General features: G+C 55.3%; 1 protein-coding gene across 1 annotated transcript in view; it reads right to left on the bottom strand.

Moving 5' to 3' along the window:
- The window catches only part of Man2b2 (mannosidase alpha class 2B member 2), a 30,181-nt gene continuing 9,432 nt past the window's right edge, over positions 1-20,749 (bottom strand). The window contains exons 5-19 of the mRNA XM_006985602.4: positions 18,729-18,844; positions 16,171-16,348; positions 15,125-15,323; positions 12,642-12,832; positions 11,611-11,752; positions 10,154-10,287; positions 9,427-9,701; positions 8,259-8,450; positions 7,606-7,858; positions 7,030-7,140; positions 6,726-6,939; positions 3,356-3,472; positions 2,026-2,144; positions 947-1,064; positions 1-285 (exon numbers count right to left, since the gene is read on the bottom strand). Of these exons, the coding sequence (XP_006985664.1) occupies positions 191-285; positions 947-1,064; positions 2,026-2,144; positions 3,356-3,472; positions 6,726-6,939; positions 7,030-7,140; positions 7,606-7,858; positions 8,259-8,450; positions 9,427-9,701; positions 10,154-10,287; positions 11,611-11,752; positions 12,642-12,832; positions 15,125-15,323; positions 16,171-16,348; positions 18,729-18,844 (2,454 nt within the window). The 3' untranslated portion in view covers positions 1-190. The remainder of the gene's footprint in view (positions 286-946; positions 1,065-2,025; positions 2,145-3,355; positions 3,473-6,725; positions 6,940-7,029; positions 7,141-7,605; positions 7,859-8,258; positions 8,451-9,426; positions 9,702-10,153; positions 10,288-11,610; positions 11,753-12,641; positions 12,833-15,124; positions 15,324-16,170; positions 16,349-18,728; positions 18,845-20,749) is intronic.

Raw genomic sequence — 20,749 nt, 5'->3', positions numbered from 1 at the left:
CCCAGACCTTAATTTTTTATTTAAAAAAAAAATGAGACCCCTCTCCCCACAAGGCCACTTTCTGCCACACAGCTGTGGGGTGAGCAGCTTGCCCCTCCCTCTCAGTCTCTCTTCATTGTTTTTTTTTTTTTTTTTTTTGGAGGGGGGAGGGGACTCCAGTTCCATGGCCCCGGGGCCATCTGCATGGGTGTCACTGCTGGAAGTGAAGGAAGAAAGTCCGGATTTCCTTGGGATACACAGTGATGATGGAGTCTCCTGGTGACGCTGGTAGGGAGGCGGGGCGGCCTGGGGAGGACAAGGAGTCTGTCTGTCTGTTCTTCCTCCTGGACACTCCCCCCCTCCCCCCCACAAAATGGGTCTCATCATTTAGCTTCTCCTGGGGCTCCACTGAGGGGCGGTGTACTGCCCACCAGTCTGCTTTCCCTGTGGGGCTGCACTGAACACTGAAGGACTGAGGGGGACCATCTGAAAAACCTACTCTGGCCTTACTAGCCTTGGCAGCGAGCCTCTTTATGGGCTCCCTGCCTAGCTGAAATACCCCTCACTCTAACACACACACACACACACACACACACCCCACTCACACACACACCCCATTCACACACACACCCCACTCATACACACACCCCACTCACACCCCCCCACTCACACACACATACACACACCCCACTCACACACATACACCCCACTCACACACACATACACACACCCCACTCACACACACACCCCACTCTAACACACACACACCCCACTCACAGCCCCCGCCCCCCCCCCCCCGCCCCCACACCTGTGTGGAGCCCTGGCAGGAAGGACTGACACCAAGCTATTGTTAGCCTAATCAGGTAATTAACAAAGGTTGTGGATTCAGAGAGGGAAAGCAGCCACACAAGGCCACCCAACACATAGCAGGTCTGTGTTGCTCCCCAGCCTGACAGGGGTCCCAAACCTCTGGGGTGGCCCGTCTTTGTCCTCCAGTGCCAGCGCTTCATCATCTGCACGTTCCAGGTCCCTGTGAGTGAGCGTTCCTCCACAGCTACTACGGACCCTAGTCCTCCAAGTACAACCTGCAGGGGCAGGAGCAAGCGGAGGGGTGGACCCTATGGATGCCCAGATCCATGAAGCTCCTTTAACCAAAACAGAAGGGTGGCCACCAACTGTGCCTTGGGTCCTGGGGCCCTGCGTCAGTGACTAGCACACCTGCCTCGTTTTATCTGAAAGGGCAGATCGCCAACCTGTTCACAGGAAAAAGACTGGTGGTGTGTGCCTCCCTAGATCGTCCGCCAGGTGAGCAAGCCCACACGGGGACAGGCTCCTAGATGGGGAGGTGCCTGGAAGCCTGCAGAGACACCTTCTGAGCCAAGAACTGGCACCTTCCTAGCTGGGCAGGAAGGGAAACTGAGCCTCAGGAGAGTGGGGGAGCCCAATCGACTTGTACACCTGGACATAGACCTTGGATTCTCTGACACTGAGTCACCTTTCCCAGAGAGTCCAGGGAGAACGTGTTGGTTTTCTGATGGTACAAATGATTGTCCACGTTGTTTGAAAGGTTGTGCAGTGGACTGAGGAGGGAGCTCAACTGGGTCAGGTGGCTGCTTTTTCTGTTACCCTAGTGCTGGGCATGAGGGCAGAGACAGCAGGTACCCTGGAAGTCATGGTCAGTCTAGCCATCCAGTCTCAAAAAGTAAGGTAGAAAAACGAGAGAAGGGTACCCTGACATTGAGCTCTGATCCTATGTGCACAGAGCCATACAAACATGTATGAACATCACATGTCCCACCCCCCCAAAGGTGCAAAATTAAACATGAAAGAACCAGATGTGGCCTGTGGTACTAACTGGGAAATCTCACCCACCCTGAAGGGAGAGAGTAAGTTGCCTCATCTGTGAACATGGCTAGTGGTCCTCCGACAAAGGGGTCGCTCAGGACAGGACTTCAGACAGAGTTGCTTCCCCAGGGGTAGAGCATTCTTGGAGGCCTGGGTGGTCTGGGGTGGGGTAAACATTGTGTGTGTGTGGGGGGGATTTACCCTGAGATCCATTGTCACAGGCTGAGAGAGCACTGGGTCCTCCCCTGCTTCATACAGGTGGTGCAGGCGCAGCAGCACACGCCGCAGGTTGGCCTGGGGCTTCTGCTTCTCGGAGTGGCCTGTGGGGGTGGGGGTGGCAGTGAGGACCCCCCATCAAGCAAGCTCGGTGCTGCAGTCTTGACCGGGCACTCTGCAGTCTGGTCTCTGTTCCGTGTCTCAGCCTCCCTTTGGGACAGCAGCTGTCCCTAAGGAGTGGCAGTCATTTGCCTGTGGTCACTGCGGCTCATGTGCCGCAGAGGTGGGATCCAAACGGGGCTGCGCCAACCCTGTACCTCTAGCATATGAAAGGGGCTGAAGCCAGTGTCCTCATTCCTACAGTGGCCATCCTTGGGCCTGTCCTCAAATCCTCCAGTTCTACTCTGCCTCCTCTGGAGTTGGATGTGACCACATGTGTATGTTGTGGTCACGTGGCTCAACACAAAGTGAGCACAGAGGTGTGATGCTTCCTGTCGGGTGTTAACCCCGATGCCTGCTTCCCTTCTCATTGCCATCACTGTCTAATGAACTCAGAAACTGGGACCCTGGCACCCTGGCAGGGCATCTTCTGAGCAAATCAGTGAAGCTCCTGACAGCCAGGCTGCCTCAGCTCTGAGGGTGAGTGGAAACTGAGGTACTTGGGGGGCTGCAGGAGGACTGTATGGAAGAAGCACATGATGGCTGATCTTGACTGACAGCTTGATTGGATTAAGAGACACCTAGGAGATTGGCGCAGCACATTCTCGGTGTCCTCTAAGAGGATCAACCTAGGTGGGAAGACCTGCCCTGGATGTCGCCATCTTCCCATGGAGGCCCATGTGGAATACAAGAGGAAAGGAGAAAAGTGGGGGAATGCAGTCCACCCTCTCTCTGCTCACTGCATCATGCACTGAGCTGCCGCCATGCTGTCCGCCATGATGAGCTGACGTCTCCACGGCTGTGTGCTGGATTAGCCCTGTCTGCCTGAGTAGATTTTCTCAGGTGTTTTGTCATGAGATGAGAAGGTTGACTAACATAGAGACTAGCACAGGGCAGCCCCGAGGGCCAGGCAGCATGTGGACCACTGTCTGGGGGCTGTATGGCATCCATCTGCAGAGCTGTGTGGCCGGTCCTGGGCTGGGAGCCAGAGGCTGGGACCACCCTGCCCCAGATTGTTGACTGACTGCTCATTCTCTACCCCTCTGCAGGCCTTGGTCTCTTATGTGTCAGATGAGGGGACAGGGGACCTGGTGGAGTTGTGAGGACTGCCTGGCGGACTGCCTGGGGAGGAAGTCACCCTGGTAGGCTGCCTCACCTCTCCGAAGTTTCTTCAGGTGCTGGGCATGGCTCCTGCTATAATTCCAACCAGGTATGCTGAGGATCTGCAGGTGAATGTTGGGGGGCAACGTCACAGCCTGGGGGTTCTGGGATCCTGCAAGGCACACAGATAGTGAGGAAGAGCTTTGGAACCAACTCCTTCAGACACTCAACTTTCCACATGGGGGCCTCTGCCCCTTCCAGCCACGCCCTACTTGGCCATGTGCAACCCACAGTACAATGAGCCTGAAGATCTGACCTCAATCCCTGTTCTACCCTTGCCCCACCCCTACAGGCCTTTCCTGCCCCATGCTGCTCTCTCTGCATCCAGCTGCTGGGCTTACACAGCTTAAGATATGGAGGGATGCCGGGCGGTGGTGGCACACACCTGTAATCCCAGCACTCGGGAGGCAGAGGCAGGTAGATCTCTGTGAATTTGAGGCCAGCCTGGTCTACAGAGCTAGTCCAGGACAGGCTCCAAAGCTACAGAGAAACCCTGTCTCAAAAAACAAAACAAAACAAAACAAAACAAAAAAAAGATATGGAGGGACTTCATCAACTGGCCACTTCAGACTCCAGATGAGGAGTCTAAGGCCCACAGAGGGACACATTTGCTCACACCCACATAGCAAGCCTACACAAGCCTGCTTTCTATTCTGGATCCAGAATGCTCTTCACCACCTATCAGTTCCCCCACAGAGACCCTCTGACCCTCTCTTTCCACTCTGACTTTCAACAGGTGCTGCCGCCTTCTCATCATATCCAAGTCACACGGACTGGCCTAGGTCTGGGTCACCTGACCCAAGTGGAACCAACAGGATCAGTCCAGTCTAGAAAGTCCGTCTCAACTCCTTTTGCATGCCGTGATATTTAGATCTTCTGAGTCCCATGTGCTAAAAGCTTTGTCCCCAGACTGTGGGGTACTGGGGTGGCAGAATTTTAGGAGGTGAGGCCTAGAGGAGGAAGTTAGGTCACTAGGTTGTACCCTTGTAAAGGTCACTGGGACCCCAGGCCCTTCCTCTCCCTCTTTGCTTTTCAGCTGTCATGAGACGAACAGATCTTTGCCCTACCTTCCCCACCATGATGTACCATGCCACCAAAAAGCAACAGAGACAAAGGACCACAGATTGAAGCTCATGAAACCGTGAGATAAAATAAAACTTGGTTGCTTTTAAGTTGATTATCTCAGGTGTTCTGTGACAGAGACAGGCATCAGATTTACATGGTGGGAGACAGTTCTCTGAGAGAAGCTAAGAAATTGTATAGTCCTGTCCTGGGGGAAGGAGGAGGAGGGGGGAAGATGAAGAAAGATGGGGAGGAGGGGAGGAGGAGGAGGGAGAAGTGTCGAGAAGGAGGAAGAGAAGGAGGCAGAGTGCTCAGGTGAGATGAGGGATGGCCTATGGGGCTTCCAGGTCTTGAGCTCAAGTACATCCAGCCCTGCAGTATTTGGGCCTCCAAGTCAATTCTCCCGTGGTCCTCAGCTGCTCAAGAGGGATAGAGGGATAGAGGGATGGATGGATGGTTGGATGGATGGATAGATAGATAGATAGATGGAGAGAGAGAGAGAGAGAGAGAGAGAGAGAGAGAGAGGGAGGGAGGGAGGGAGGGAGGGAGGGAGGGAGGGAGGGAGGGAGGGAGGGAGATTGATTCTCAGACATACTCAATCTTCACCTGCAGCAAAGATCCTAGCCACCAGGGGGAGCACGTCCCTCACATGGCCATCTTCAATGCGAGAGCGGGAAGATGCCCTGCCAGGAATACCCGCTCTCTGGACACCCACAGCTGCCCTGCCCTCTCACTCAGCTCTTCCTTTCTCTATTTCCCTCCCCTTCCTTCCCTTTTCTTTCTCTCTTTTTGTTTTTTTGAATATTTAAATATTTATTTATTTTCTTTTTTCGAGACAGGGTTTTTTTTTGTGTAGCCCTGGTTCTTCTGAAACAGACTAGCCTTCAACTCAGAGATCTGCCTGCCTCTGCCTCCCAAGTGCTAGGATTAAAGGCGTGCACCACCACCACGTTTCTCTATTTCTCTCTTTTCAAGAGGAGGTCTTACAGTTTAGACCAAGATGGCCTTGAACACACAGCAATTCTCCTGCCTCAGCTTTCCAAGTTTTAAGCCATGCCTGGCTTTAGCTCTTCCTTAATGAATTCCCCAGACTCTACTTGACCAGGGACTCTGTTTCTGGATCTGGTCCTTGGTAACCCATGTGTGTGTGTGTGTGTGTGTGTGTGTGTGTGGTGTGTGTGTGTGTGTGGTGTGTGGTGTGTGTGTGTGTGTGTGTGTGTGTGTGTGTGTGTGTGATGCTCTCTCAAACATAAGGTGCCAGGCCCTTGGTAGCATGCTCCAACCAAATGTTCTCTGAATGAGTGTCCCACACCCATTCTCAGCCATCCCAAGAACTCTTGCAGGACAGTGACGGCGCCTGAACCTACACAGAGGAGACATTCCTTGTATGAGTGACAGCTGCCTGCCTTCTTCCCGATGCCTGGGAAGGGTTCTGGCTGAAAAACCAAGCATTCTAATGCAAACCTCTGCTAGTGAGTAGGAAGAAAGCACACAGAGCCCCGTTCTCTCCAGGCCCTTGAGCTTGCAGAGGCTGTGCCGCAGAACCCTTTAAAACTACAGCATCTCAGGGGCGGCTGTCTCAGTAAAGACACAGAGCCATGGGGCTGTCACAGAAAGCCTAGAGGAGGCACGGCCCAAAGGTTGCATTTGGATCATGGCTAGGTGGGTTCTGCAGGGGTGTTCATCCTGTGGCCCAGGACAGCTATGGATGCAGTCATCATAAGATCATACACTTACTCAAGACACCGCGTTCATTTAGTGATTTTGTTGTTGTTCGTTTGGGAAATTGACCGCAGTTCTCAAGTGTGAGCGTTGCAGGTGATGGTCAGTAAATATGTATACTCTCAGAAGCTGTGGGCCACGGATGGTATACTCCTGGATTTAGTGTGTGTGCCCACGGCAATTCTTTGTCTAATGTTGCCAGAAGGAGCCAAAAGGCTAGACACCCCTGGACTAGAAGTGCTCTCCGGGCTGACAGCCCGCCCTGATTCAGACAGCCAGGCTTGTAAGTGGTGTGCTGCCAACACTTGAAACAACACGGTGATGCAGGGCCATGCTAAGCAAGGAAAGGACAGCAGGGAAGGAGATGGAGAAGACCGAGGGAAGAGAGAGAGGGGGAGCGGAAGAGGTGTGAGTCTCAGCTCCGCACTGACTGGCAGGGGAAGCTTGAGGGAGCCCCCTGTCAGCACTCAGACTTTGAGGTCCCTTCCAAAGCTGCCCAGCATCCTGAGGCAGGAGCCTCTTAGAGGCTGCTGCCCCGGGGTGGGGGCGGGGGACGCATCCTAGGCAGCGGCGATGCTCACCGAGAACGGGGGCCTCTTCATCCCTCAGCTCTCTGAACAACACGACGGGCTTGTGCTGCAGTGCTACCCCGCTCCTTGGGCGCAGGGCACTCGTGATGGGCTTAGGCCCCAGCAGAAGCCAGAGCTCCGAGTGCACGACGGAGGTGTCGTTCAGCGTGAGGTTGTATTGCAGGTTCCAGGCCATGTTGTTCCACAGCCGCCGATGGAGCATTACCTGCGGAGATCACCGGGGGTCGTTCCGTGCCCCTGGCCACGCTGGGGATGGCTATGAGGGCCCACCGGGGGACAGCCAGGCCTCTCTTACCTCCACCTGCCCGTTCCCTTGGCTGGAGACACCATGTGCTCGCTCCGCCAGCAGCACCAGCCTGCTCTTGGCATCTTCGATGAAGGCCGACTGTACCATGGGGTAGTAATTCTGCGGACACAAGTGCCACCCAGTGGGCGGCTTCAGTACAGGGTCAGGCAGACCCCAGCTGTCCCCTCGGCACAGCTTCCAGCCTGCTGCTTCCTAGCCATGTGGTCTGACCGACAGGCACAGCTTCCAGCCTGCTGCTTCCTAGCCATGTGGTCTGACCCACAGGCACAGCTTCCAGCCTGCTGCTTCCTAGCCATGTGGTCTGACTGACAGGACTCTAGACCCCTGCTAAGTGCTCAACACACGTGGCGTCCAGAACGACCCCTGACAAAGCCGGGAGGGAGGAGAGAAACAGACAGGTCTCGGGAGTGGCACTGTCGGAGATGCAGAGCCCACAGGGCAGGCAGGATGCTGGCCAGGGCCTTTGAAACAGCTTTCCCAAGAAGCCTCTATTGCTTTGAATAGGTGGTTAACAGGGCCAGGAAAAACACGCTGGGGTGCGGCATGGAGCTGCTGCAGGCATACCCGGGCGATAGTGTTGCTCTTGAAAGCCTTGTAGGGCCTCTGCTGCATCTGGTAGCCGTTGTTGTCAGAGTAGAGGACTTGCTGGGTGTCTAGGTCACTGCTGGTCCTCAGGATGGCCTCCCGGTTCAGCTCCAGGGGGCCCACTCGGTACTGCTGCTCTATCCGTTGGCAAAGCATTTCCCCAGTGCGGCTTGGATGCACATGGGCCAGACGGGAGTGGATTGCATAGGTGTGATCCCAGTCGGTTACATTCCTAGGAAGGGGCCACAGAGGAGAGTGCTGTGGGGACCGGCTGAAGGCTCCTCCCTTCATACAGGAAGCTGGGTGCCAGGAAGCAGCTATCTGTAGGTGGACACTGGCAGTGCTGGACACAGCAACCTAGTGGGAGGCCCATGGACCCTGTGGAGATTCATGCGAGGCCTGGGCCATCCGTGGAACAACCAAAGGCCCTCTCCCATGCTCTGACTCAGCTACCAACAACATGACTGCTCAGGCATGCCCAAAAAGCCACAGGCAGAAGAGAACAATTCTCTCACCCAGTTAGCATTGATTAGTCACGGGCCAGAGCCATTGCCCAAGTACAGGGGCAGAGGCTCCTTGACCCACCCACTCCTGCGCCTTGCAGGGGCTGTGTGCCCGCCCAGGGGAGGCACCTGTAGAAGTACTGCCTTATTTCGGTCGCCAGCGGGCCCGCCACCACCTCCATGCCCACAGCTTCCCAGGCAGGCTCAGCGGTACGGTTGGGCGCAAACTGGTAGTTGTCAGAAACGGGGCCCTGCTTCACGTCCCCGTTGGCCCGGTACTCCAGGAACTCTTGGGTCATGCGCACTGTGTGGTTGCTCTGTCTGCAGGGGAGGGGGAGAGAGGAGAACGGTTAGTGTTACCCTCAACAGGATCATCCATCGGCAGCGGGGCTGTGGCTGGGCATCAGGAGCGAAGAGGATGCCCCGGAAGAGCCTGAGGAAGGTACCAGAAGCCTCAGGGGAAACCCCTGACCCCACACATAGCCAAGGACTGTCAGGTGAAGTCACAAGAGGGAGGCTGGACACAGGCCGCCATCGGGGAGCCCATCGGTGGTCCAGGAGTCACACGAGCACAAGAGTGGAGTTTTGTCACCAGGCGGTGGTGGTGCACGCCTTTAATCCCAGCACTCGGGAGGTAGAGGCAGGAAGATCTCTGTGAGTTTGAGGCCAACCTGGTCTACAGAACAAGATCCAGGACAGGCTCCAAAACTATACAGAGAAACCTTGTCTCAAAAACAAAACAAAACAAAACAAAACAAAACAAAACAAAACAAAACAAAAGAGTGTCACATGCCAAGGATACTTTATACCCTTAAAGTCTCTTGGTCCCCAGGGGTGTGGATGAATGGGTGGATGGATGGACACATGGGTGGGCAGAATCCTGGCTAGATGGGTACACAGATACATAGGTGAGTGGCTGGCTGGCTCGGTGGGTAGATGGGCAAGTGCGGGGTGGTGGGTGAGATAAAGGGTTTAAAGGCCCTTTGTGTTTTAGGCAGCACAGCTATGTCCTGAACAGTAACTCAGTTTCTGCAGTTAGAGAAGTGGACCGCAGGAGCACCTTTCTCACAGGGCCCGAGTCCCCCTTTGTCCATGGGTCAGGGCTCTGGAATGAGGCGGTTGAAGCAGCCTTTTTGCAGTGGCCCATGCTCCTCCTCTTAAGGAACACAAGAGCAGGAAGGGGTCTTGCTATCACCTGGTCCTTCCCCTGGGAAGGTGAGCACATCGGGGGTCATAGGACACTGTACATGTGTCCAGGTCCCAGGCACACTTCAGAGGCACTGCTGCCTCGACTTACCTCTCCTGAATACTATGTAACATGTTGGTGTCCTGGTCGAACAGCAGAGTATAGCAGTCATTTGTCACAGGCAACAGGGACCTGCCTTCCCGGCTGGTCTGGTTCCTCAGCTTGAGACTAAACTTGAGGGTGCTGGCCGTGGGGACGACCAGTTCCCTGGTGTGTGCCCGGTCCCCACGGGGGCGCCTGACTTTGTAGTGCCTGTAGCTGAGGCCTGGGATGGTGGTCAGGATAAGCAGGTCATAGGCAGAAGGGTCCTTCGTAGAGTTCTGGATCTGCAAGCCAGCAGCAGGGAAAGGAAATCTCCTCAGTCACCCCATAACCCCTGCCTCACACTCCTGGAACGGGGGGTGCTCGCCGTCCGCCCAGGAAGTGGTATTTTTCCCACCACCTCTAAAGATTCCCATGACATCTTTACAGGCTTTGGTTTTGCTGAGACGCCCGCCAACCCTGAACAGACCTCTGGGGCCCTTCCTTCCCACTCACTTCTCTTCCCTGTGTCTTGCCCTTCCCTGTCCTGGCAGCGGGAGGGGGCGGAAAGCGGACCACGTGACTCATACTGACTGTCTCAGGAGCACGGAGGGGGGCAGCCTAGATCCCACCCCAACCTCGGCACCTCTGCTAAAGTGCCCCTTTAAGATGCCCAGGACCCTTGCACAGGACGAGTAGAAGGAGGTTACCAAGAGGCAGACAGCAAACGCCCTCCGGCAGGACTTCCTGCCCATACCTGTGCTGACACGGGGTGGCCCAGCTCATCGGTGACGCTTACGTGGGGGAAAGCGACAGTCAGGGTGATAATGGTGGTGACCTTCCAGGCCAGCGGGTTGTACACAGAGACAAAGTATCCCACAGGGCCTGTGTCTACAGAGAGAACAGGCGTCACTTGAGGCCCCTGATGCTTCTGGGAGCTCCCTGATAGGAGGGAAAACGAGGTAGGCAAGAGCTGGCCTTCCAGCGCCCCCTAGGGCAGATGGGGGAGGGCAAGGGGTAAGACCTGGATCCAAGGCTTGGAGTGGCCCGACCAGCAGAAGGGGCTCTTGTGATGTGGGTCTGGCTCTCCTGCTCTGTTCCATCTGTCATGTACTGACTCTTGAACACACCGCTCAGTCTCCAGCCTCCCTCCTAGGGCCTTGCTGTTCTCTCTACCTATTCACTCTTTGGTTCTTCTCTCCCTGCTCTCTGCTGAGGGGGAGGCCTACCTGTGTGCCTTACCCAGCACTGATGCCACAACCCATGGCATCTTCCTGCAACGGTCCCTCCTGTCAGACTTGTGTCCCCTGTGCCAGCCCTGGGCAGAACCTACAGGCTGGATTGGGCTACACACAGAGGGATGAAAGGGCAGGGCAGGTGGGAGACCTGGCGCAGATCCTATCAGGGAAGGGAGGAGACCGGAGGGGCTAGAAAGGGCCAGCAAAAAGTACAAGCTGAGCAAAGCGGGGCATGGGGACCTGGGGGCTTGTCCCTGGCTGCTCGTGATTTCCCTGGTTTCAAACCTAAACGTCCCAGTTGCATGACGAGTCACTCTACACATGTGACACTTGATGGACCAAGAGCTTGGGCCACGGTGGCCTGGGGGTGACCGGCAGTCCAGCTGGGCTTGAGAGGGAAAGCAGGGACCAGGCAGGGCTGGGCCAGAGAACATAGTAGGGAGCACAGGGTGGCGGGTTCAAACTCTGGCTCTTCCTCTCCCTAGCTAGTGAGGTTGAGCTGAACCGTGATCCCTCTGAATCTGTTTCTTCAGTTCAAAAATAAGCCTCCCTCTCATAGACTATGCAAGGCATTAAATACCCATGGGGAACATTCTAGACTTAGAAAACATTCAGAACTCATTAGTGGTTCTTGCTCAGTCCGACTGAGCCGTCAGTCCATCCAGGATTTTAGGACAAGGAAACTGGCCCAAAGCATTGAACCAGCTGGCGAGATCACACCATGGTACTGGCATACGGGGTCTCAGTCTCCACCCCTGTCCCAGACTTTTTTTTTTTTTTTTTTTTTCAGTTAGGGCCTCTCTATTATATAGTTCTGGCTATTCTGGAACTTGTCATGTAGACCAGGCTAGCTTCAGACTTACAGAGATCCACCTGCCTTTGCCTCCCTAGTGCTGGGATTATAGGTGTGTGCTATTCCTGGCCCCAGATTCTTTTCAAAGCACAGCCACTGCCTCCCGGCAGGGGCCTGCCTTACCTGTGCCAGACACCGGGGACCTGTCCAGGGCGATGGAGGCCATCAGCTTGCGTACGCCCAGCATCCCTATCCTTAGATGTTCTACATACATGTCGTTCACCTTGGGGGACTCGGTGCCTGTGATGGCATCGTGGTGTTGGACCTGTCGCCGTCAGAGTCAAGGAAGAAGGGTATCAAACTTGGTCCCGGGAGGTACCTGCTCTCCAGAATACCGGGGAGAAGGCAAGCATCCCTCCCATCTTACAGAAGGGAAACTGAGGCAAGAGGCTAGAGAACTGGCCCAGCTTCTCCTGACCTCATGGAAATACCCTGCCTGAGTCCTCCTCCTGGTAGAGACCCAGATTCCCCTCCATCATTATCATCCCATGTGTGCACTGGTTCCTCCTGGCACACTGTGTAGGGTGTGATGCTCCCACTGCACCAGGGAGAGGTGGACTGTCTCCTTTCACAGAGCAGGAGACTGAGGTTCCCTGGTTACACGTTCCACTGTTATGATGCACACCGAAAGTCTACCTGCTTCTTCCTGGCACAACTCCTGGAGATTTACCTCCAGGCATCTGTAAAATGGCCTGCCTGACCCAGCCACTTTCTGAAGGGGTGACAAATGACAAGACTTCTCGTGTCTCCATGTCCCCATGGATACAGGGGAGGGAGGCAGGCGGAGATGGCCGCCATGCCATTCCATTGCCGCACCATCCTGTGGGGTGAATGTACAGGGAAGGGATTCGGGCCCAGGGAGGAAAAGTCATGAGCCTGAGGCCATTGGCTGAGCTGAGACTTGGATCCATGCAGGACACTAACGTCCTCCTACCCTCCATTCTTTATAAAATCAGGTGTAAAGCTTAAGGAAAATGCTCACTGGGTACCTTGAAACCTTGGTTCCAGCTGTGGCCCAGTTTCACGTTGTACCAGCCTTGAAACCAGAGGGGGCCACAATTTCCTCTCCTGTACAGTGGAGCCTCTAGTCGTGGGGAGACGCATACCACACCACGAGAGGACTCTGTCTCACTGAGGCCTTCCAGGGACTTTACCTCAGACACAGCCCAGCGAAGCTGTTGGAGCTGCTGCAGGGCCCACGTAGGGTCCATAGTCCCACGGGGCTCTGGCCACATGTAGCGTGTGAACATGGACTCCCCAGCATACAGCATGGCACTGGCTTGCCTTGCTAGCCCCTTCAGGGTGCTGCGGGATGCATAGAAGCCGGTCCAGGCCTGCAGTGGTTCTGGGGGATAAGTACATGCAGTGAGACTGAGGGTCTAGCCTGTGGTGCTGAGTGTGGGTCTGGGGACAGCTAAGGGTACGAGGCCTGCCCGGGCCACCCAGGGAGGCATACAGGACCACTGGTGACACCAGGACCTGTGGCTTGCCCAGAGAGATCAGGACCTAGGATTTTTAGATAGGATCTAATGCTTGATGGGAACATCAGACTAGGCTGGGTGGACTGGGGACAAGGTAGGCGGTGCAGTACCCCACTAGAGAGAGAGAGAAGACGGCCCGTAGCATACCTAGGAAACATGCAACCTCCACATACACGAAGGGATGGGGGAGCAGGGGGAGGGAGGGAGACACGAGGCTTCAGTGGGCAGCGGAGAGCCTTGAACAGCCACAGACACTTTTGTTTGTGACTCTGTGGGCTTCAGGAAATGCCAGGTCAGCTTGAACGTCAGCAGAGTTCCTCCCAAGGCCCACAGGAGGAGGCAGAGGTGGGAGCTGGGAAACACTAGGTAGGATGCTTAGGGACTCAGGACAGAGGCAGAGCCCGGGGCCAGGGTGGAAGCAGCCACCTTTTCTCAAAAGGTGGGTCTCAGGCTCTTGTGATATTTTGCTTTCTTGCCTCTTCTGGGTCTAGCTTCCTCTATTTCCTAGTCTTTCCCCGTAGGACCAGGACCAGACTCCAGGGAGTGGCCACATGGCCCCAAGGAAAGGCCACAGGAGTGTGGTCAAATAGCACCAGCAAACTGAGTGGGCAGAAGGTAGGAATTCACTGCAACTCTGCCTCCCAAGCTGTAAGCCTGGTACCACCCACACCCGGGCTTCTGTATTGTATCAGGCCATCTCCATTCAGCCACGCACACAGGACAAACCCACTCCCACAACTCTGATGATTCCCAGAGGAGACCTCTCCCACTTGGACTCTAACTATTCTCACAAAACACATCCCATCCCACCATTGTTGTGGCCACGCCCCCACATTCCTGCCCCTATCCTCTCCATGTCTACACACAGGGTGGTATGAGGGGCCTGAGAACTATGCCAGGCTAAGTCAAGGCGGGCAGGGCAACCCAGGCCCTGGACCCTGCAGCTGGAGCCTCTGTGTGCAGTGTCTTTGGAAGGGAGGGAAATGAGGAACAGGGAAAGAACCTTCCCAGGGGTCTCCTCTTCTAATCCCTCACTGATGAAACCAGATTGTCACTGTGGTCTGGGAAGGCAGGGGCAGGGGAGGGGGAGGCCCTGCTCCAGGCACCCTGATCACATGGTACTAAATGGTCAGCCAGCAGATGCCATCCAAGCCTGTTTCCTCCCCAGGTCTTGGACTGATCAGCTGGTGCTTGAGTGTATGTGCTGGGCAAAGCTCACTGGCAGGCACAGCTGTGTTCTGGCCTCTGAGCTGTCCTGCTCAAGTGTGCCAGTCAGCATCTTGGCCACGTTGCCAGGGCTTCTCCATCTGGGCAAAGGCATAGCGGGACCCTAGGGTCCCTCCCAGGCTGTGACATATGTAACAAAGAGATTTGCATTATGTTTTGGGCATTAGGGACTGAGCCCAGGTCTTCTACACGCTAGACAAGTGCACTACCACTGAGCTGTACCCCAGCCCACAGAGACGCAAAAGCCATTTCTCTGTGATGTTCTGAGGCAGGGCCTGGGCATGGAGTGGGGAAGGGGCTTTTTTTTTTTTTCCTACATGGCCTCTCTGCTGGAAGCTGGGCAGAGGAGACGGGCCTGCCTGCTGTAGCCACCTGCAGGAGGCACACATTGGCCTGGTTGTGCTGAAGCTGGGGGGTGCCGTCACTCTATCTTGGAGCATTGAGAGCAGGGGTGGGATGGGGTCACGGTCACCGCCTGACACAATGGCACTGTCAGTGTCCCTACTGTGCAGCTGGATGGGCGCCAGCCTTTTCACCCAGCCTGGGTGCAGAGGCTGGACGCTGAAACCTGCCCAGGCCCAGGCCCGAGGACACAGGTAGGAAAACAGATGACGCCCCGCACGATGACAATGACAGAGCAGGGCAAGGAGGAAGTGTGGCTGCTGGGACACAGAGGAGGCACACTGCCCGACCACCACGGTGTGAGCAGGGGCTGCCCAGGGGAGGAGCAGGTAGGGAGACTGGGCGGAAGGGTCCTCCCAAGAGGGGGCCCTGCGACTGCACAGGTGTGGCGGTGGGAAACAGCTGTCTATGTGGGAAGAGCAGGAGGGAACTAGCCTGGTACCCACCGCCCCCTAAGCCCACACTGGGCTAGGAGGAAGGTCTGCACCCTTGATGCTAAGTTTCCCCCAGCCTCCTGAGGCTCGCACCTGAAGAATAGGGAAGGAAGTCACGGTGGTCACGGATGCCCCAGGTCGTGTTGAAGGCGTGCAGGGCTTGGAAGTACTCGCTCAGTGTGGCGTACTGCACCGAGATGCCGTACTGGGCAGAGTGGTTGTTGATGTACTCCAGCAGGGGGTCCATGTTGGCAAACTGCACTGAGGCGTTGAAAAACTGCTTGTCACATCCCTGCGGGACACAGAGCGGCGGCCTGAATCTCTACGAACTTTCGGAGCCCTCGCCCAGGCAAGAAGGTTTTATCACCTGCCACCCTCAACAGCCCACCCACCCTCGTTGGTCCACAAGGACACCAGAAAGACTCCTGTAGCTGTCAGGGCTCTCCTTAGAAACCACCCCTAGGACTAATTGCGATAATGTGATATTATTACATAGCCCTGACTCACACATCCCGACCACAAGCAGCCATGGACTAGGAAGGCAGGCTGTGGGTCACCTGCCCAGGTCCGTACAGAATGCCACTCCTTTCTCTTTGCTCTGCTAAGTAGCTGTGTGGCCTCAGGACAATCCCCCCAACCTCTCTGAGCCTCAGATCCCTGCTGCAAATGGATTTGAAGAACTGCCTTCCTCTTGGGTCTGGTGGTGCCAGTTAGATGGAGGAGCCCAAATACTGCAGAGCAGTTGGTGCCTTAATAAAGGTTAGTGATGATGATGGGGCACAGGGCTGTCCCCCAGGAATGCCCCTTGCATGAGCCTCATGGTAGGCAGCACTAAACCCATTGCTCAGATGAGGAACCCGATGCATATAGAGCTGAGGAGGCCAGTCTGGCTTTCAGCCCCGAACAATGTGAGTGGTGGGAGTGGAGGCCGGCATGCTGGTTATCTGTCAGCCTGGAGGGGCAGCAGGGCAGGGTGGAACCGTGGGTGAGGCCCAGGGCTCTGCAGGGAAGGATGGAGCATTGAGAACCAGGTAGAGATGGGCTAGAGATGGGCAGGCTGCTCCTGCCCTAGGGCCACACCCAGGCCGCGATGAGGGCCCTGTCAGTGTTGAGGATACCCCAAGTGGAGCATGCCATACCCAGGGCCAGAGGACATGGGGAGTCCGGAACCACGCGGCCCTCTGTTTAATGTTGGTCACCAGAGTTTCAGCGTAGAGGTGGATGTTGGCTGGGGTGACGGGCTCACTCATGTTGGGATACACGCCATCTGGGGGTGGTTCCGGGAAGACGGCCAAACCGTTCCAGTAAAATCCAGACCTGAGGGAGGACAGAGGCCAGCAGAAGAGACTGATGCAGAGGCTTAGTGCTGAGTGTGGTTTGCCAGTGGGATCATGGGAATATCCCTTCAGGCCCCTTGTAGCCAGCTGCCTTGTCTTCCTCACCGCGATGGCCCAATGGGGATCGGATGAGGGTCACCTGTGCCCTGGCTCCTGTAAGCCAACACCTTGCTTGCCTGAGGCCAGGGTGAAGATTCATCTTGGGTACAAAACTGCCCCAAATATCAGGAGTTAGGATAAAAAACAAAACAAAACCACTGTAATGCAATTAAATAAAAATCAAAGCTGGGATTGATGGCTCACATCTGTGACCCTAGCAGTCACCAGGCCCAAACAGGAAGATCCACACAAGTTTAAGGCCAGCCTGGGCTACAGAGGGAAGTTGCATCAGGAAAACCAAGACCTGGGGCTGAAGACATGGCTTGGTAGTCCCGAGCCATCTCTTACAGAAGACCTGAGTTTGGTTCCCAGCACCTACATGGAGACTCACAAACACCTGCAACTCCAATTCCAGGGAATCCAACGTCCTCTTCTGGCCTCTGCAGTACACACACACACACACACACACACACACACACACACACACACACACACAGCCTAAACCAAAGCAGAACCACCCAATCAATCAAACAATAAAAAAAAAAATCTCTCAAGACCAACCCCCAAATCTGTGATGAGTAAACATCAGAGGTTTCTATAGCAACAGGGTCTGGAGAAGCCCAGGAAGTGCCACCCCTGTTCATGCCATCCAGCACTGGGTGGCGGTTATGAGATCCCAGGCCACCTGCCGACGTGGCCAGGCCACCTTTGCCAAGCCTCGTCTCTCGTTGGTAAACAAAACAATGGGAGGAGTGACAAAAACAATTTGGGTCATAAAAGGTAGACACCGTGCCTGGCAGAGCAGCCTGGCCAATGGCAAGTTCCCGCCTCTTCTCTGCTCACTTTCCACTCCCAGGCCGTGAGCACCTCACATGCGGACTCTCGGGCACACAGAACAGAGCTAGGGTAGGTTAGACCCAGTCTTCAGAGCACAGCCTGTCTGTTGTCAGGGACCTCCTCGCCACAGGGCACACAGCATCCGATCCCGTGAGACGGTGTGGTGCTTCCGTGCGGTGACCCTGCCCCCTCCCATTCCTGACGCTTGCACATGGTGACCCCTGACAGGGACGAGGACCTTGGGCTACGGGTTTAGCTAACGAATGACTTTACAGCAGACCCCACCAAGCCAGGCCAGCCAGGTGTATGTGGAGACAAATGTCCCCACATCTGAGAAATCCCTGACCATCCCTGGCCCAGTGCCTTTCCCTGTAACTCAGCTCACTCTCCAGACCAGGTAGACAGAGTCAGGGAGCCAGCTGGTCACTGAGGCAAGGGACAGTCACAATGAATCAGGAAGGAGAGTGGAGGGTGAAGAGGTTCCGCAGCGCTATGAAGGGAAGCGTGGAAATGGAGGCACAGTGCTGGGGTTCCTGGATACCTGCCACCTCAATTTTCTCACCTTGGAGGTGGGGACAGCTGAGGCCGGGAGCAGGCAGGGTGGGTCCCACCAAGTCAAAGTGCAATGTCCCTGGGAGTGCTATGTTAGAACCTCGTCCACGGGGCAGGAGAGGGGGCTGGCTCAGTAGTCGAGAGCACCTGCGGCTCTCGCAGAGAACCCAGGTTTGGCTCTCAGCACCCACACTGGGAAGCTCACAACTGCCTGTTAACTCCAGCTCTGGCAGTGGTGGGGTGACACCATCTTCTGGCCTCTGTGGGCACTGCACACGCGGTGCACATAAACTCATTTTTTTTTTTTTTTTGGTTTTTTTGAGACAGGTTTCTCTGTGTAGCTTTGCGCCTTTCCTGGAACTCACTTTGTAGACCAGGCTGGCCTTGAACTCACAGAGATCCGCCTGGCTCTGCCTCCGGAGTGCTGGGATTAAAGGCATGCGCCACCACCGCCTGGCCATAAACTCATTCTTAAAAAATAAATGAATAAATTAAAAAAAAAAACCCTCATCCTGTGTATGTGCACGTGTGCATGCACCTGTGTGTGTGTGTGTGTGTGTGTGTGTGTGTTGGGTACAATACCTCAGGAGCCAACTCTGTTTTCTGAGATGCCCCCTGGCTTTTGGAATAGTGAAGTGGGGTTCTATCCACACCCTCATGCTCGGGAGGAGGCGTGGACCTGGGAAACCTCGTGAGGAGCTACGGCTAAAAAGCTGCTTCTGATCTACAGGGCCCAGGGCCTGCACAGTTGTTCCCAGGAGCGGACAGTGACCCAGCCAGGCAGGGCAGAGGCAGACGGGGGTGGGGTGGGGGGGTGGGGGGGTGGGGGTGGGGGGGTGGGGGGGGTGGGGGGGTGGGGGGGAGGTGCCTACCTGTTAGAGAAGGAGATGTGTGAGGGCGAGCAGTAGCTGTAAAAGTCCATGGTGTGAGTGAAGATTTCCTGCTGCTCAGACAGGGATGGGGACCCACGCCACACGAACTGCAGCCCCTGTGAACCGGGGAGAATCGGGGAGGGGTGAGGGTAACGCTTGCTGGTACCCTGGTTCTTCTCCCTCAGCCTCCTTGCACCTCCATGGCATGTCCACACCTTCAGCCTCTCTCAGAGGCTCAGGGACAAGGCTGCTTTCTGTCACCTCCTCTGTAAGACTCGCTCAGGCCAGGCACTACCATGGCCGCCTGGAGCCGTGAGATCAGCCTTCTGGAGCTGAACCTGTCCCCTCAGCACCTACTCCTCAGTGCCGGCTCCCCCAGGCCAGGCCTCAGAGGCGTCATTCTGCTCTCCTTGAATACCCACAGCCATGGAGAGCTCACTACTGTGCAGTCTAGTCTCAGACGGCCTAAGACAGGCTTGAGGTGCCAGAGCCAGCTCTGCTCAGCACTGCCTGGGGACCCTGCACAAGCTCCCAGATCCATCTGAGTGAAAAACAGGGGGAAGCCACACTCAGTACTCTAGGGCCATCCACAGGTGAAACCAGCAACGCCCGTGAGCTCAGGTTCAGGAGCGGCAGCCGGTGCTTTGTAGGTGACAACAAAATGTTCCTCATCATGCCTTCCTGCATCCTAAGGCCACCTGTGTGAAACACTTGCTGGCCAGCTCTACCACTGCCCCCCTGGACAATCATTCATGGGACATCTTTCCCTCTGGAGCCTTGTTCTCCCCATCTGCAAGGCAGGGTAACTCTAACCATGTCCTGTACAAAGACATGCTCTCTGTTAGCACAATGGCCCTCCATGTGGGGCGGCTGTGTCCACATGAGGTCACCAGAGGGATCCTGACTGTGGCTGGAGAGGTGGCTCTGGGGTTACCAGCATACAGTGCTCTTTCAGGGGACTGGAGTTGGATTCCCGGCAGCCATGTCAGGCAATCACAACTGACTGTAACTCCAGTTCCAGGGCCTCTGACCTTCCGGCCTTTTTACACATAATTCATACACGAGTACACTCACACGTAATTAAAAATAAAACACAGCTTAAAAAGAAGAAGGATCCTAACACAGAAGGACTGGTGTCCAGATGGAAAGGGGGTGGGCGGAGCCCAGTGGCTGAGCATTTGCAAGGTGGTCCCAGCTGTAGTCTCCTAGCATCAAGAGAACAGACCAGACCAGAAAAAAGGAAAGGGAGGAGAGAAAAAGGGAGGAGAGATGAGGAGGGGAAGGCAGTGAGGAGGAGGGGAAGGAAGGGGAAGGAGAGGAGGTAAAGGGAGAAGAAAGGCTGTTTAAAGAAAAGTATTGGGGGATGAATCTAGGTGCGTGAAATACACCATAGAGTCACGGAATGAGCTGGACACACAGAATGGGAGAAGGAACAAAAGAACCAGACAGCTATGAAGATAGATGGCTCAGGTGACCCAGCTTCTCACGATGCCTCTGTTGCCGTTTCCCCAAAATTCTGCGTCCAGAACATCTTCAAAGCTGCCAGCTGAGAAGGTCCAGCCTCACAGACGACTCTATCCAGACAAGCCCTGCACTTTGCCACCACACAGAGACTGGACAGCAAATGACACAGCTAGTTTTCCCAGGACTTGACCATTATCTCAACTTTCTCAGGGTCCCCTACAGATGCTGTCACCCCCAGACAACAGGAAGTAATTTTAAGAATATGATGCCCACATTCCCAAGAGGTGGGGTAGGTGGTTTTTGATTGTTCTGTAGGTTATGGATGTTTGCCATTGTCTAGGAGGGCTGGTTATGAGTTGTTTCTGGTCATGGCAGGGGAGGAAACTAAACAGGGAAGGTTGGGTTCAAGGATCTCTTTCTGAAAAGAAAAAGGGTGGATATGGGAATGATAGATAAAAATGATTGAATCTACTTTTAGACAACAAACAAACAAACAAACAAACAAACAAACAAACTCCCCAAAATCCTACTAGTCTTGGGCTAGAGAGATGGTTCAG

The sequence above is a fragment of the Peromyscus maniculatus genome, chromosome 10, assembly GCF_049852395.1.
Source record: "Peromyscus maniculatus bairdii isolate BWxNUB_F1_BW_parent chromosome 10, HU_Pman_BW_mat_3.1, whole genome shotgun sequence".
Classification (NCBI taxonomy): domain Eukaryota; kingdom Metazoa; phylum Chordata; class Mammalia; order Rodentia; family Cricetidae; genus Peromyscus; species Peromyscus maniculatus.
This window is presented reverse-complemented; position numbering and strand designations above follow the sequence as displayed.